Source organism: Stenella coeruleoalba, assembly GCF_951394435.1.
Source record: "Stenella coeruleoalba genome assembly, chromosome: 14".
NCBI classification, from domain to species: Eukaryota; Metazoa; Chordata; class Mammalia; order Artiodactyla; family Delphinidae; genus Stenella; species Stenella coeruleoalba.
Genome location: NC_137160.1, coordinates 74,618,188 through 74,636,221, shown reverse-complemented (window position 1 = coordinate 74,636,221; position 18,034 = coordinate 74,618,188). Strand labels below are relative to the sequence as shown.

General features: G+C 47.8%; 1 protein-coding gene across 1 annotated transcript in view; it reads right to left on the bottom strand.

Annotated features, from left to right (window-relative positions):
- RPH3A (rabphilin 3A) overlaps positions 1 to 18,034 on the bottom strand; it is a 282,381-nt gene that overhangs the window by 37,780 nt on the left and 226,567 nt on the right. The window contains exon 5 of the mRNA XM_079943019.1: positions 10,801 to 10,947. Coding sequence (XP_079799145.1) covers positions 10,801 to 10,947 — 147 coding nt within the window. The remainder of the gene's footprint in view (positions 1 to 10,800; positions 10,948 to 18,034) is intronic.

Genomic DNA, 18,034 nt, shown 5'->3' with positions numbered 1-18,034 from the left:
TCTTGGGTCTAAGAGTGATGGGACAGCATGAAAGGGCTTTAAGTAGAGGAGACTCAACTTTCCCCATTTTGAGACAACATATGGACATAGGAATGGAGTCCTTGGGAGGCTCGGAGCAGTGAGAGTTTCAAATGCCGCAGTGGTTCCAGGTAGAATGAGGCAGGCAGGTCCCTGGACTTTGTCTACACATGGGGCTGGACCAGGTCTCTTAAAACTACAAGACTGCCCCAAGTGGGTCTAACTCAGTGGTGGTGAAAGTGTACACTAGCAGGAAGGCCGTGAGAGATGCCATTGCATGCTAGCCAGCTTCAAGGAGTCACTCTGTGTGTTAGCTTCCTAGTGTTGCTGTAACAAATTACAACTTAGTGGCTTACGACAACATATATTATTTACTATCTTAATAGTTCTAGAGATTAGATATCTGACATGGGTTTCACTTAGTCGAGGTGTTGGCAGGCAGGGCTGTGTTCTTTCTGGAAGCTCGAGGGGAAAATCTGTTCCCTTGCCTTTTCTAGTTTCTAGAAGCTGCCCCACATTCCTTGGCTTGTGGCCCCTTCCTCCATCTTCAATCCAGCCGTGTAGCATTTTTCAATCTTGCTGTGACTCTGACCCTCCCGCCTCCCTCCAATAAGGACCCATGTGATTACATTGGGTAATCCAGGATCATCTCCCCATCTCAAGATTCTTAGTCATGCCTGCAGAGTCCCTTTGGCCATGTAAGATAACATATTCACAGGTTCCAGGGATTAGGATATGAACATATTTGTGGTGGGGGAGGGCATTATTCTACCCACCACACCCACATTCCCCGCCCCATCTGCCATCTAGGTTCTATTTCCACCTGATTCAGGTCCAGATCAGATTCCAGTCCTCCTCTCCAGAGCAAGGGTTGGGCAATTCCTCCATGCCTTGCTGTGGACGTCAGACAAATCAGACTTTGGACTCTGTGAGGTTCTAATCACCCTCTCCAAGTACAACCCCAGGAAAACATAGACTCTCCACACATACACACACACATCCACACCTACACGCACACACACTTTCAGAATTTAGAAATAAGAGGCACTTTTTTTTTTTTTTTAATTTTTGGCCGCACCGCACAGCATGTGGGATCTTAGTTCTCTAACCAGGGATCGATCCTGCGCCCCCTGCATTGGAAGCATGGTGTCTTGACTATTGGACTGCCAGGGAAGTCCCACAAGGCACTTATGATGCAGGTGTTGGGGTGTCCATTCTGGAGTGACCTTGCCTGGGTCCATATTTGCTATTTCCTAGCTCTGTGACCTCAAGGAAGTTACTTAACCTTTCTAAGCCTCTGTTTTTCGTGTGTAAATTAGGGAAAACAAAGTGCTTGTTTCCTAGGATTGTTGCAAAGATAAAATGAGAGTTAAATGGTCATGAAGAACCTAGGGGCAAGATGGGAATAAAGACGTAGACCTACTAGAGAATGGACTTGAGGACACGGGAAGGGGGAAGGGTAAGCTGGGACAAAGTGAGGGAGTGGCATGGACATACATACACTACCAAATGTAAAATAGATAGCTATTTTACTCTGGGAAGCAGCCGCATAGCACAGGGAGATCAGCTCAGTGGTGCTTTGTGACCACCTAGAGGGGTGGGATAGGGAGGGTGGGAGGGAGGGAGACGCAAGAGGGAGGGGATATGGGGATATATGTATATGTACAGCTGATTCACTTTGTTATAAAGCAGAAACTAACACACCACTGCAAAGCAATTATACTCCAATAAAGATGTTAAAAAAAATTTTTTTTTTAATGGGAGTGTTTGTAAAATGTCCAGAACATGGTAACTACTCAGTCATGATTGCTGCTAATTATTTCCTCTGGAAATCTGTGGCGTTTGTAGCTCCCTATACTCACATTTTTTTCCTATATAACGAGGGTGCTAAAATCTGCCCATGAAATCCGTCTTTCTAAAGCTCTTTTTTTTTTTTTTTTTTTTTTTTTTTCAGTACGCGGGTCTCTCACTGTTGTGGCCTCTCCCGTTGCGGAGCACAGTCTCCGGACGCGCAGGCTCAGCAGCCATGGCTCACGGGCCCAGCCGCTCCGCGGCATGTGGGATCTTCCCGGACCGGGGCATGAACCCGTGTCCCCTGCATCGGCAGGCGGACTCTCAACCACTGCGCCACCAGGGAAGCCCCGTCTTTCTAAAGCTTTTAAAGGGGCTGCAGTGACTAGAAACTGACAGGACTCGTGTGCCCATCTCTAAATACACACACGGATGGCACATATACCCACACAGGAACAGGTGCATGATCAGCACCCATGTACAGAACACACTTTCACACACACGGCTGTACACACTCTGCTCTTGCAGGGAGCCAAGCCCTAGTTGGCTGCCTTCTGCAGACAAGGATATAAGCCAAATGCAGCTCAGACAGTGCTTACTTGTTAAGCCCAGGCTCCCTCAAAAAAGTTCAAACTGGCCTCAGAAACATTCAGGCAACTGCTTTTGAGCTTTCAAACCAGTATTGCCGCAGTGTCTTGACAAATGCCGAAGAGAAGGCTAATGCATGTACAATTGCTCCAGGAAGTGGGCTTAACGTGGCGAGCTGCAGAGTTGAGGACACCCTACCTGTGAAGGTGTGATGGCTTTATGTGCCGGTTCCTGAATTGGTGAGGGAAATGGTGAAAAGCTGGGGTTCCATCACTGATGGTATGAAGCCAGAGCAGCTGCCTTTAGAGCTGTGATTGAGCATGATTACACAATGGTTTGTAAAATGCAGCAAGGTAGGAGAGTGGATGTCATGTTGTCTCTCTGTCTCTCTCTATCTCTGTCTCTCTGTCTCTCAACTTCTCTTTCTCTCTCTCTCTCTCTCTCTCTCTCTCTCTCTCACACACACACACACACACACCATTAATTCCAGAATCATGCCGCTTATCCCGTCACCCTAATTGCCAAGTGGATGTTACCATTAAGTTTATCAAACTCGGCATTTTCTGAAGCCTAGATTGGGCCATCAGCTGTGAACAGGGACATGGCTGCTCTGAAGGGGGGTGGTCTGAACTCCAATGCCAGGGTCTCTCAGGAACCTGTCCTTAAATGACTAAGTTGCTCTGTCATGAAGCCACGCGGCTGGCATGCAGGGTGTGTGCAGTTCAGACTCATTAATTCCCACCGCTGTTTATTACCGTCACTACCTGGGGAGCCGTTGATCGTAATCTCTCTCCTTGATGGATTGGTGAATGGGATTCCTGTCTGGACCTCAGCACTTTGGGGAAGTGGGTCACCCTGGGTCAGAGTTGGAGCCAAGAGAGAAAGACAGCTAGAGGGCTCCACTGGGCTAATGCAGTCAGTCAGGCAAGGAGCTGGGTCATTTAAACCCAATAATAGCAACAGTTATCAGGAGCTGTGCTAAGCATTCCATGTGCATTGTTTTCCTTAAGTCATACAACCTGTGAGGTCAGTTCTATTATTCACTCCCATTTTACAGATGGGGAAACCGAGGCACACTGACAGGGAGTCACTTACCAAAGGCACACAGCTGGCAAGTGGCAGAGATGGGATCGGAGGCTAGGTCTAGCTACCCAGACGCTGTTACCCGCCTTGGAAGAATGAAGCCTTTGTTTCATTTCAGTGCTATAATTGGGGCTCTTTCTAACCCCTCCACCTGCCCTTTTCTGTTGTGGAAAGCAGAGTTGAGAGAATGTGCTGCTGAGGTCCACAGGGCACAAGGGTCATTGTGGTGGAGAGGGGTGAACTGTCCTATGGTAGGAAGAAGTATGAGACTGAACCAATCAACCTGAGTGAATATGTGAGACACTCTGTAAATTATTGACTTCCCTGAAACTCTGAAGTCATTTGTCAATTGCCATCCCTACCTGCACTGCCAAAAGGCAATAGGATAATGTGGAAAGACAGATTCAAAGTCTGGTTTGGCCATGTAAAAGCTGTGTGCCCCTGGGCAAGTGTCTTAACCTCCATGAACTTCAATAATCTCGTCTGTGAAGCAAAGACAATAGTCTGTCTCTCTGAGAGATTAAAGGAAATACAACATATTTGAAAGTTCCTAATACAATGCTTGGCTATAAATGTTTATCTTTCTATAGAATAGCAGAATAGGACTCTAATCCTGGAGCCAGCCAGCCTGGGTTTGTAATCCCAGTTGTACTGCTTATTAACTGTGTGACCTTGGGCAAGTTGCTTAACCACTCTGTGCCTCAGTTGTCTCATCTGTAAAATGGGAATGATAATAATGCGGCTTAATGCATAGGGTTGTTGTGAGGGTTACATAGATGAATCTACATAAAGCTTTGAGTACAGTGCCAACACATGGTGCTTTGTAAGGGTGGGCTATTATTATTTCTCTAGAAGTTGAGTGTGGTTGCAGGGAAATTCTCATTTGTTTCTTCTTCCTTTCTTGAGCCACTCAACAAAAAGGCTAGAGCAGTGGTTCTCAACAGGGGGTGATTTTGCCCCTCAGGGAGCACGTGGCGATGTCTGGAGACATTTTGGGTTGTCACAGCTTGGTAACAGCCCCGGTTACTACAGGCACCTAGTTTGTGGGAGATGCTGCTAAAAAATCCTATGGTGCACAGGAAAGCACCCACCACAAAGAATTGTCTGTCCCCAAATGTAAACAGTGCCAAGGTTCAGGAACCTTGGGCTAGAGGGACTTGGAGACCACATGGTCCAACTCCCCATTTTATAGATAAGGTCCGGGAAATCCTGAGGTTAAAAACATTCAATGAGAGGCTTAGTCAGTTGGGTTAAGAATTCATCCAATATGTATTCATTTGCTTTCTCTTTTATGCCAGGCACTGGGCTGCTTAAGGAATTAGGAAGACTTCATTTTCATTTTGTGCAAACAGATTCCATAAATTATTAAGGCTGGATGGACATTAGAAGGCCATCGACCCAATCCCTGAGAAAACTGAGATACTACTCAGTGGTTCTCAACATGGGGGGGGGTTCAGAGTCCCCTCAAACCTGATGAAGTCTATGAATATTTCTTCTTAAAAATGGACACAGGGACTTCCCTGGTGGCGCAGTGGTTAGGAATCCACCTGCCAATGCAGGGGACACATGTTCAAGCCCTGGTCTGGGAAGATCCAACATGCCACGGAGCAACTAAGCCCGTGCACCACAACTACTGAGCCTGTGCTCTAGAGCCCGCAAGCCACAACTACTGAGCCCGTGTGCCACAACTACTGAAGCCCGCGTGCCTAGAGCCCGTGCTCCGCAACGAGAGAAGCCACCGCAATGAGAACCCTGTGCATTGCAACGAAGAGTAGTCCCCACTCGCCACTAGAGAAAAGCCCGCATGCAGCAACGAAGACCCAACGCAGCCAAAAGTAAAATAAAAAATAAATAAATTTATTTTAAAAAAAAAGCACACAGACACATGGATGACTATGTCTATAATATCAGGATACCCCAGGAGTTCTACCCACAGAATGTCTAGGACTCCAAGTCAGAAAACAAAAAAAAGGGGCGGGGCGGTAGGGGAATCTTCCTTTGGAAAGAGGAGACTATGATCTGGTTTACTGTCAGCTTGTCAAACCACAGGAAAGATGCCTACCTAATTAGATGTAGCAAATTCCAATCATTATTACTCACTTCTCCCCCTGTCCACATTTTGGAAAAATTCTGTGCCAAAACTATAGGGGATGGTGGAACTGGGATGGGGAGGTGATAGCAATCCAACAGATTCTGTCAACGACAGGTCTCTCTGTGTCTCTTTCACTTCCTCCTCCATCACAGTGTCTGGACACCAAGGTTAATGCCAAATCCTAATTACTTCTTTGGGCCCATCTGTTGAGGGATGTTGACCTCAAATGGAAGCCACCAAGCTGCCTGTCCCCTTGCGGGCAGAATATATGAGTAATGCCTTTGAGAGGCTCTGGATAGAAAGAAATATGATAAAGACATGGAGGAACCTACCACTGGGAAACAAAACAAAAACAAAACCCGCACACACAAATTTCCCCAAATGTTTAATTCCATATTTAATATGTTTTAAAAGTCCTGTGGACACCCCCTGGGTGTCCGTTCAATTTACAAAGGCCCTTTGCACTCTCTGGAGTAGCACTCAGCAGCCTTGTTTGTATAGCCTGGCACCTCTGGCCACAGCTGATTGGATGAGGGGCAGCACTCAGGGTGACCTGGACCAATCAGAGTTCCTTCCCCGGGAATTTGGAATTAGGACTAAGAAGAAATATAACAACTAGGAAGGTATAGTATGAGATTATATTTTCTAAGATGTGGGATGAGAAGCAGACCTTTCATGAGACTAGGCTGTGTTCCTGCCCTTGGATCCCTTGAGATACCTCTGAATCCTTATATTAAATTTCCCTTTTGCCTAATGGGGTACAGTCTCCAAAGATGACCACCATTAACATCTTCCTTCCCTGGATGCATAAGTCATTCTTCCAGGAGGAGATGGGATCTATTTCTCCTCTCTAATAGATTGCAGTGGAGCGATGCCTTACCAGTTCTAGGCCTAGCTGTTAAGAATCCTGGAGACTTCCATCCTTGCTCTCTTGGGAGTCAGCTGCCATGTAAAGGAGCTTGGGCCAGACTACTGAATAAGGAAAGATTCCGTGGAGAGAGAGGGGCCATGCAGAGCGCACTGAGGCACAGACAAAGGATTGGAGCTTTCCTGGCCCTTCCAGTCCAACCCAGCCACCCACTGAATGCAGTTGAGTGAGTGACCCCAGGCTATGCCACATGGAGCAAAAATCAACCTAGCAGAGCCCTGTCTAAATTCTTAACCCACAGAATTATGAAAAAGAGTATACTACTGATGCTTGTAGTCAGTAAGTTTTGGGTGGTTTGTTATGCAGTGATAGATAACCGAAACCACCTAGCTGGAACTAATTCCTTTTCTTGCAAGCCAAGTGTCCTCACTAGTATAGAAAATCTACAGCAATCAGGTCATGCAAAATAAATTCTGAGATCCCACTTAGCCTTGAATAAGGGATGTGGGGCAAAATGAGGCTCTTTAATGAGTTTCCCTTCTGACCATCAGCTTTCCTTCTGGGGGTGCTGAAGAGAGCAGAGCTTGGTTGTGGGCTGAGTTACCACTCAGTGAAGGTTTAGACACCACCTTGGGCAAAAGCAGAGGCTCCAAGGTGAGAACCAACTCTGGTCCACTGTATCATCTGGTGCTCCCTGGGGCAGAAACTCTAGCAAAACTGCCCCAGGGAGGCAGCACCTCCTGGGACGCCTTAGGGTGATTCTCCCAGGGAACTCTCCATGGCCTTAGGACCATGGAGACCAGTTCTGGCAGCTTTGGAGGTACAAACAGGTTAATAAGATCACTGGGAAGGAATCACTGGGCCAGCACAGAAGGGATTCTAGCTTGTAGCTCCCCAAATGCCCCCTCCAAACCTGAGCTTTAAAAATGTCCATGTCCTGCAAAGTCTAAGAATTTGAGGCCACACCTTCAGGAAAGATACCTAATAGTTTAGAACATCGTTCTGAGAGCCAGACAGACAGGGACATATATCTTAGCTCTGTGTGACCTTGGACAAGTGACCTAACCTTTCTAAGCCTCAGTTTCCTCACCTGCAAAATAGCACCTACTTGATAGGGTCGAGAGGAGCAGTTAATGAGTTAAATCCATATGAAGTTTTTAGGTTTGATGTTTGGCACATAGTAAGTGCTCAATCACTAAATGGTACCCATTTATAATGATTGTTTACTATGTAAACGATGACTTCACGTGTCTCCCAGATGACTGTTCGGTAATACAAAAGAAAACTCAGCATCACAGAGCTGGTGTCTAGACCCAGAAGGGGACACAGCCACATCTGCAGTTTTAACACTTAGAAGAGCCAGAAGGAGCTCATTTGCTCTGAGAGGTGCAGCCAACCACAGGGTACAGGGTCCTTCACCAGACACCCCCAAATACTGTAGAGTCGGATCAGGAAGGATCCTGAGACTCAGACTGACCCGCCTCACTGGACAAGTGGAGAACTGAAGCCCCCAAGGCTCATCAACTGAGCCTCAGGTTCTGGAGGGGGAGCCCTGATGGCGCCCCATTTTCAGTCTCGATCCGTGTCTGATATGTCTCTCTCCTTTCATCTGACTTCACTCTGATCCTCTCCCAGGGAAGTGTGAGTAGAACAGGAATGAGGGCAGGTTCAAGGTCATAAGACACAAATAGCATGGGCTTGCCTCTGGCCATGCTACCAGCAAGGGCTGGCAGCTGGAAGGGAGCAGGGGAAAGGGCCTCAGCCAGAATCTTCTAGGACTATCCTCCCCTTTCCGGCAGAAAACATACTCTCTCAGCAAAGGGACACTCTGTCACCATGGGCTTGGCCCCAGCTTCCCTGGAAGACTCTGAAATCTCCTTCAGGGGAAGCCAGGGGCTTGCCAAACAGGAGTCTCGGGCATGATTCTAGAACGGAGACCTTGGCCAGTGTAAAAAAATAAGTTTCCTCAGCAAATTTGTCATTAATGATTGTCACCATTAACTGAGCATGCACTCTGTGCCAGGCACCACGATAATCTTTTGAATGTGAATTAAACATTCCCTGGGACATGTGTGCTAACGTTATCCCCATTTTGCAGCTGAGGAGGAGGTAAAGTGCCTTATCTAAGGTCACACAGGGAGTAAGTGGCAGAGCTGGAATTTGAAGCCAGGTCTCTCTGACTCTGGGGTCCCAGGGATTAACCACTGTGCTCTCCCACCATGTCACCAGGTCAGGCAATGTGGCAGGACATGGGGGACAAGGCAGGGAACCCATCAGCCCTGTTCTAGAATGTTCAAGCCAGAATCCGCTCAGTCCACAGAGATCCCCTTAACTTTACACCCAAAGGCAGCCTAGTGGCCACGCTTGCACAATGTAGCCAGCACCTCTGGCCACAGTTAACAAGGACAGAATCTGATATAAACATAAGGCAGCCAATCATAGTGTCTTCCCTGGGAATATGGACCCTGGACTACAAAATTCTAAGCTCTCCAGCCTCTTGTTCACAGGAGATGCAGAAAGAAATTGGGGGGCAGCATTGTCTACCATGTTCACTCACTCACCAAATATTTTACTGAACACCTCCTGTGTACTAGGACTGGGGATTCTGTGGCAAACAAAACAGGCAAAAATCTCTACACACAGGAATCTTATAATCTAACGGGGAGAGAGAGATAATCAATGTATAAAATTCAAAGTTAGCTAGTGGAAAGTGCTCCGCAGGAAAAAGGCTGGAAATTCTTGCTTCCAAGCAAGAATTTAACATCTATATTCTTCCTTCCTGCAAGGCTGAGGCTCCTTGTTGGTTGAAGTGAACACACACACACACACACACACACACTCCCACACTCACTTACACACATGCTCACAGACCTCCCGCCTGGACAACTCCTCACTCCTGATGTATCTTTTAAAAAGCAAAATAAAAACTCAACCCTATAAGCAGACCCCTCAAGACCCATCCCTTTAGCAACCTACTGAGGAACCTGACGGAGGGCCGAGCACAAAGCTGACTCCGCCTGTGCCAGGTTATTTGTCATTTGTCAATGGCACCTCTGATCTCCCCAGCCCACTCTGAATAAAATGATCTGCAGAGGCTCAAATCAAAGGCACCCACTTCCTGTGTGTTCACAGCATCATTTTCCATCCAAGAATCTTGTTAACCCCCCACTGAGTGGCTGGGTAGGGAGATGAAAGGGCACCCCAGTGCCCAAAGCAGTTGTAAGCAGTTGGCAAAGGCTGCCCCTTGGAAGAAAGGTCTGGGGAAGGGGTGGCATCTCAGCAGCTCCTCCCATTTCCCATTTGAGGTTCAGTCTTAGAGGATGCCTTGGTGGCCTCCCTGCATCCTAGCAGTGGAAGTTTCCACCCACGCCAAGAGCCCCCCCCCCATACATACGCTCACTCTCCTCTTCTCCCAGACACTCCTCCCCTCTCACTTCCCCACTCCACCCTTCCCAAGCCCACGCACAGAGCCCTCCCTCTCTCTCTAACACTGTCCTGGCTCACTGATACTCTGACACACACACCTTCTTACATCCCATACATGTTTTTTGTTACCTCTGCCCTCCAAACCCCACTTTTTCCCTTCCTCCTACCATTCATTAAGCATGAAGTACGACCAGGTCTGGTCCAGGAACCATACAAGCATCATTTCACTTACTCCTTACAACAATCCTGTGGGACTATTCCTTTTATTTCTCCCATTCTACAAGTGAGCAAACTGAGGCTCAGAGGGTGAAGCAACATGGCCCAGGATCCACAGCCGGCAAGTGGGGGAGCTGTGATGGAAGCCGAGTTCTTAGAGTCCAGACCCAACCTCTGCTACCTCGCTCTCATGCTGGTCTCCCTTCAGGATGGATTTCTCCAATTCTCTCCTATAATTCGTTTCAGATGTGCTCTCTCTTTCACGCACTGTCTCGTTGACATACACTTCCTCCCCCTTACTTCACCCTCGGCTATCGTTCTGGCACCTGCATGGCCAATGTCTCTAGAACATATTCCTATGCAGCTGGAATGGGTATGACACCTGTGCTCACACACGCGTCTCCAGCCTTCAGAGACAATCTCCCATCCCCCTCTCAGAAGATCCTCCCTTCTCCATCTTTAATGCACCCCCAGCCCAGAAGCCCCTCCCCAGCCAGCCCCCAGCCCACTCTCTCCCCTGTTCTCTTTTCTGTCTTCCAGCTCTCGCAGCTCATGCACCAAGGATTCCAGTTCTGCCTGAGCGGGTGGCTTGGCACATCACAGGTCACAAACCCCGAGGGCAGCCCTGCCCCACCACAGCGCACCCGCCCTGAGCAGCACAGCCTCCTGGCGTCTCTGGCTCTCAGGCCGGATGCGGATGCGCGGCGTCAGGCCTCACCCGATGCGCTCCTGCTCCAGCTCTTCCATCTTCTCAGCACGAGCAATCACCCTGTTGATGATCTCCTTCTCCTCATCTGTCAGCTCTTCCTGCTTCCTCCCTCTGTCTGCCTGACCACTGGGGTGAACAGACCATCCCGTCTGGAGCCTGAAAGGCAATATAGGAAGGTGTGAGGCTGCAGACAAAGTCAGCAGTTGCAGAGTGGTGGTTGGGCTCTAGCTCCTGGAGTCTGGTAAACTTCAGTTCAAATCCCTGCTGGGAGACCCTGGGTAAAAGAATCCAATCTCTCAGAGCCTCAGTTTGCTCATCTGTACAACAGGACACACATACCTCCTCCCTCATAAGGTTCTGATGAGTTTATTAAGTGCTTAGCACATGGCAGACACTCTGGAAGTAGCATTTGCAGGAAGTTCAGGGAAACCTGGAGGATAATGGTGTTCTCAGGAAAAGAATCTCAACAGTAGACTTCTACAGCAGGAGCGGAAACAATTCTGGGAGGCTTGTCTGAGGCCCTGGATCCCAGGTTGACGCCAGGCCCTGTCTGGCACAAATACATTTGGTGTAGGCCACAGAGTCCTTAAAAAAAAGTTTAAACTAGTGGTCAACTAGTTTTATAAAAATCTCTTGATTTCACATAAACATCTAGCCCTCCTGCCTCCAAAGCTCCTATAGCATTTTGGGTTCCATCCTGTGCTCTCCTTGATCTTTTTTTTTAAAATAAAAAAAGCAAATACTGATGTAGCACCTACTGGCTGCCCACATTTTCTCATTTAATCCTCACAACATTTCCACAAGGCAGGACTGTTATTGTCTATTTTCTGGTGAGGAGACATTAGACCACTTGCCCAAGGTCACATGGCTGGAAGTGGCAGAGGTGGAATTCGGACCTGGGCAGCCTGCACACTTAACCTCCACAGTACGGAGAGAACTGAACGCCGCAGAGGATCAGAGGCTGCTGGGTAGAGAGCTAACGCTGTGGTCTATGGCAAAGTATAGACCTTGGACCTTATCTCCTTGGGCGATGCACCCCAGGGCACTGAGGTGCATCGCCCAAGTGGAATGCAGGGTTCAACACCACTAGAAATTCTTGTCCCTGTTGGGGCAAAAATCAGTAACTATGAATCCCCTGGAGCCAGCACCCCATCAGCTGCCAGCCTCTATTACTTCCACTGCTCTAATCACGTCAGCAGGCATGAAATTCCCTTTTGACACTCAAAGTTGGAAATTAAAGGTCCCATCTTCCTCCCTGCTCCCGTCTCTTCTTCCATCCTCCCACCTTAGTTCGTTTGTTCAGAAGAGCACAGAAGGAAGAGTTTGAAAGCAATGGAAGCAGATGTCTTGGGGGCAAGTCTTGTTGCGAGAAAGGGAAGGAGGGGGTAGCCTGGGGAAATTCTGGTGGAAACACATCTTGCCTTGGATCAGGGGCCTCTGATCCAGGGGATGAACAAACGCTAAACATACTCAAATCCCCTTCCCCGAACCCTCCAATGGCTTCTCATTGATTTAGAATAAAACCCAGGACTACATAGAGGTTGTGGTTGCACAATGTGGTGAATGTGCTTAAATGCCACTGAAGTGTGCACTTTAGAACAGTTAATTGCATGTTAAGTGAATTTTACCTTAATAAAAGTAAAACTTAGTTTCTTGCCTATCTGCAAAGTCCTACCCAATCTGTGCTTTACCTGACTCTCCATCCTTTTCGCCCCCTCTCACTACACTCCAGCTGTACTGGCCTCCCTGCTCAATCTTGAACACTGAAACCTTGTTTTTGTTTCAGGGCCTTTGCACTTGCTGTCCCGGCTTCCAGGATGACTTATCTCCCCAGATCTCCCCCTTCTCATCATTCAGGTCTCAGCTCAAATGTCAGCCTTTCAGAGAGGTCTTCCTTGAGCTCTCATTGCCCAGGTTCACTTGTATCCATCACTAACTGAAATTATCTTTTGAAAGAAGTTTGTTGTTTACCTGTTTGTTGCCTCTCTCCCCCCACCTGAACGTAGGATTCCAGGAGGACAGGGACCCTGTCTGGGTCACTATCATTTCAATGGCATTTAGAATAGTGTCTGAGGGTAAGCACAGAAAGAGTTTTTGAATAAGACACAATACCTTATGGCCAAAAGGGATGATAAATGTCTGATTGTAAGTGTGACCCACAGCAAGACTGAAGCAACAGAAGTCACTTATTCTAGGGGACCAAGGAGTGCGCCCTGAGGGAGTGACATCTACTCTGAGACCCTGAAGAGGATTTACTGTGATGCTGGTGGAGCTTAAATTTGGGACCCTTTGTTAGCACAGGCACCTTCCAAGGCCCTGGGAAGAGCTCTCGTAATGATCATCTGTCCTGAAAATTTTGTAAAAGAGAGATATTTTTGTCTTCTTTATTTTGAAGAGGGCTCTCCTAAATTACATAAACTGCAGGCTGCAGAAAGGTATGGCTGGCTCCTACTGAGACCTCAGAGATAAACTAGAGTTGGCGAGAGGAAGGCAGAGGAAGAAACTGAGCCTGACAGAGAAATGGTCTTTGCAAAGGCCTGGAGTTGAGAGAGTGGGCAGTGTGCTTGAGGAGGTGAAGGAAGATCAATATGGTAGCCAGCCTACAAGATGCTCGCCAAGGATCTCTGCCCCCTGGTATTCACACCCTCCCTGTGCCATCCCCTCCCACACAGAATCCCAGCTGGTCCTGTGTGACCAGCTAAATACAATGGGAGTGACCGTGGGTGACTTCCAAGGCTAGGTCACAAGAGACATTGCAACTTCTGCCTTGGTGTCTTGGGTCATGCAGTCTAGGGGAAGTCAGATGCCATGTCATGAGGACACTCAAACATCCCTGTGGAGAGGCCCATGTGGAGAGGAATTAAGGCCCCTGGCAACAGCCAGCACCTAACGTGCCAGCTGTGTGATCCTCTAGCCCTTGTCGAGCCCTTATATGGCTGCAGCCCCAGCTGACGTAAGACTACAACTGTGCCAGACCCACCCAGCCAAGCCACTCTCAAATATCTACCAACAAAAACTGCAAGAAGTAGTAAGTAGTTTCTGTTGTTTAAGCCACTACGTTTGATATGATTTGTTCTGCAGCATTAGATAACTGGAAAAATCAGTCCAGCTGGAGGATAGAGACAGGGTGGCACAAAGCCCCATTGATATTGTCTGTGTTCATTTTCGACTGCTACATAACACGTTATTACAAACTTAGGGGCTTTACACAACACACATTTATTATCTCACAGTTTCCATGTCAGAAGTCCAGGCATGGCTTAGCTGGGTCCTCTGCTCAGCATCTCACAAGGCTGCAATCAGTCGTCAGCTGGGTTGGGTTCTCATCCTGAGCCTTTCTGGGGAAGAATCAGCTTCCAGGCAAATTTGAGTTATTGGCAGAATTCATTTCCTGGCAGCCATGTGACCTAGGACCCCAGCTTTTTGTTGGCTATTAGGAGGAAGTCACCTCCATGTCTTGGAGGCAGCCTGCAATTCCTAACCAAGCAGACTTCTCCAACTTCATCCTGTGGGCCACTTCCTTCATCAAGTATACAAGGTGACTCTCAAGCTCCGGTCAAATGAGACAGGGTCTTATATAACATGATGTAATCACAAGGGTGATGTTCCATCCTGTTTGTCATATTCTATAGGTTAGAAACACATCCCAGGTCCTGCACGCACTCAAGGCGAGGAGGTTACACAAAGGCATGAGGGCCACTGAGGATCACCTGAAAGCCCATCTGGCACAGCCTCCCTACAGGGGTCTTTCAGCCTTGCTTGAATGCTCCCCGTGATGAAGACCTCACTCTCTCATTAGGAGTCTATGCCATTCTGTTGGAAAGATCTTCCTTACAGTGTGCTAATATCCCTCAGCCTGATGTTTCTTCCCATTAACTGTAAAGGATACATTGGACTCCTGCATAATGAAGACCACCCATCCTTCCCGAAGAGCCTTAGTTATAACCTCATCCAGCCACCTCCCCAGGTCCCTCTGGTTTTCCGTGGAAATGGATGCCTCAACTGCCCCTATTCTTCCTTCCTTCATCCCTTCTTTTCTTCCTTCATTCTCTTCTGATCGCCACCTCCATTTATTTCCTGCCTCTACAAAGTAGCTCAGTGACCAAGACAGAGCACAGGTGAGATGCTGGGCCTCAGATCCAGTGGAGACCCTTTCAAGGGCACATTCCCACAGCTCACAGTCTGGTCATGGGTATGGTCAGCCATGGGTCAGACCTGAAGCCAATGCCTCTCACCCCACCACACAACTCGCTGGAATCAGAATGCACAGGAAATGCACGGCTGCAGAAAGATAAGCAGGAATGGGGGTCCACAGGAGGCCTGCCTAGGATAATTGTCTCCATCTGCAGATGAGCAGAAGGCCTGCTAGAGGCTGCCGGCACCTCTGCAGACCCCCATCCTCTGCTCAAAAACACGCAGTTGACAAACAGTTCATCTAGTGTTTGAAAATGTCACTGATTGGTCTCAGTGGGGACTCGAAAGCCTCCTGTGGATTTTCATGTTTTAATCCCAAAAGTAAACAGAGGGAAAGGAGATGGTTTTTCAAACCAAAGCCTTTGCTCTCAAGGGAGAAAATGGGCTCGTCTGGGCCTCCTCTGGGCTGGAGAACACTGTGAGCATGGGGGCCTTAGGAATGCTCCTGTGACAGGACGGTGGCACCCTTGCCAAGGGCCTCTGGGCACAGGATTCCAGCTCCACGTCCTTAAGACCAGAGTCCAGTGTTGGGACCTCGTTAAAAACCAAAGGTGGAGACTAAAGTGTTGCCTCCTTGGACAAGTTACTCAGAGCATTGTATCCAGTCCAGTAAATACCCAGAGGGCCTACTGTGCACCAACTTGAGCCCTCCTTGACCTGGCGGGGTTTAAGATTGGAATCCTGGACCTGTGGCTTATTAGCAGTGTGTACTAGGGCCCTGAGACACTCTGAATGTCAGTTTCCAGATCTGCTAAGTGGGAATGATTTCATGTCTGTTTCCTGCGGGGACCTTCAGAGGCTACTCCTGACCCTCAGTAGCTGCATGAGGAGTGACCCCTGGCTTACTGGCTGAGACAGGGCGAAGAGGGCTGGCCCATCTCTGCTCTCGTTCACATACCTAGGACAATGCTTCCTGGAGAATCACTGAAGGGCACCTGCCTCCTATTTCCCCAAACTGTCTAAGCCATGGTTTTCAAACTATTGTCTGTAGTTCCCTGGAGGGATCTCAAAGGGCTGCAGGTGAGTGGGTCGTAGATGGACAGAGTGGGCAGGGAACCAGGCCCTCCATCCTCATGTCAGCCCAGATGGCAGTGCTGGGTTCCCAACACTAGCAAAGCAAGGATGCCAGTTTTAAAAAAAAGAGAGTGAGAGAAAAAAATTTTTTAAGAATTTAATCTTTGATATTTAATAAAATCATGAGATATAGTTTATTACATTGGTGACCTCAATACTTCACCCTTCTAAGTATCCATGCCCTTTGCCATGTGACTTTGAAATTGATCTCACCAAAAGGTCTGGGTCTTTCTCCCTACCCCTTGAATCCTGCTTGGACTATGGCTTACTTTGGCCAATAAAAGACAGGGGAGAGATGTTGTGCCATCTGGGGCTAAGCCTGCAAAAGCCTTGTGTGTTTCTACTTACTCTCTGACTCTCTGTCATCACCATGACAAAAAGCTCAGGACCGCCTGTTGGAGGATGAGAGGCATGTGGATCAGAGCTGAGTCACTCCAGCCACAGCCATCCTAGATCAGACAACCCTTTGATACATGAGAAAGCCCAGCCAAGATCAGCAGAGCCACCAGCTGAGCCCAGGTCCCTGAGAATAAATCATCGTTTTTCTATCCCACTGAGTTTTAAGGTGGTTTGTTACACAGCAAAAGATAACTGACACACTATCTACTGTGGCAACAAAAAAGTGAAGCTTGTTAAACTCCCTACTTTACAGTTTGGTATTATTTTAACTTACAGTTGCACGGTGGTATGTTTAATGCTTTCAGCCATGACAGGTCTTTATCCATCGCCACTCTTTATCTGTCTTATATATTTAGCTTCTGAATAAAACAGTATTCAAAGAAAGAATTTTGCTGCTAATAGAAGTCTAAAGATCACTGCAGTTGACCTGCTCATCTTCCAGATGCTTGACACTCAGAAGAGGGAAGAGAATTGCCAAGAAATTCTCTTGTGTGGGGAGAATATGGTCAGAGGCTCGAGACACCAGCATTCTGGACGTGCTTCATCTGTGACCTGAATGTACTTGTTTAGGTGCATCTAGAGATGGTCAGAAGGAACTCTCTCAACAAACTAGCACCAGTGGCCTCTAACACAAAAGGAAATTAGTCCTGACTGCAGGTGGAAGCCCCTCACAGATGTTTCCCCCTAAAATACTGCAAAAGGCAGATTCCCAGCTCCTTCCTGCCTCCCACCTTGATTCTTCATTTCATGCACACAACAGTCACATAATAAATACCCACTGGATGTCTCTATTAATATATTATAACTCCCAAAAGGAGTGGGATGATGGAAATGCTGTCAGGGCACGAAGGCTCTGAAGCATTAAACAGCGGTGCTGTGCAGAAAATTAATCCTTTTTCTTTCCTTTCTTCTTATCCCCTCCCTTCCCCCAGGATGCCGACAGAAGCAGGTGTCAGCAGGAAGTCTCTTTACAGCTCAGTGAATGAGATTTTAATGAATCCTGAAGGGGAGAGTGTGGAAGGAGGGGCATCCACACCACAAAACACTTTACATAAGCCCTGCTGGTAAAAAGGCCCTTTTTGATGAAATTTACCCCTAACAGACTAAAGAGGGTGCCAAAAGGATGCTGTGGTTCCCCGACTCCCTTCAGAAAGCTAAGGGGATCTCGGGCTCCTGGTAATCTTTTAAGCCAGACTGAGTGCCATTCAGCTTTTCTAAAATCCCATGCTCTCTCTCCTATTTGGACTTTGCACATGCTGTTCCCTTACCTGGAACTCCTCTGTCTCTTCTTTATCTTGTACCTCCTTTACATGGTCTCAGCTTACACATTACTTCTTCCAGGAAGCTCTCCCATCATGACCCCAAAGTTTGGTTAGGTGCCCATCATTGTGCTCCCTTGGCCGCTGTGATTCTGCTATTATAGCTCCTTGCACTATAAAGTGTGTTTGTTGGTGACTGACTATTTGTTTGTAAACCCTTCTAGACATCCCCACTCAGACTTTGGCTAACCTTGTATTCTTGGTGCTTAGCACAGTGCATGATATGTGTTTGTTAATGAAGGAAGGAAGGGAGGGAG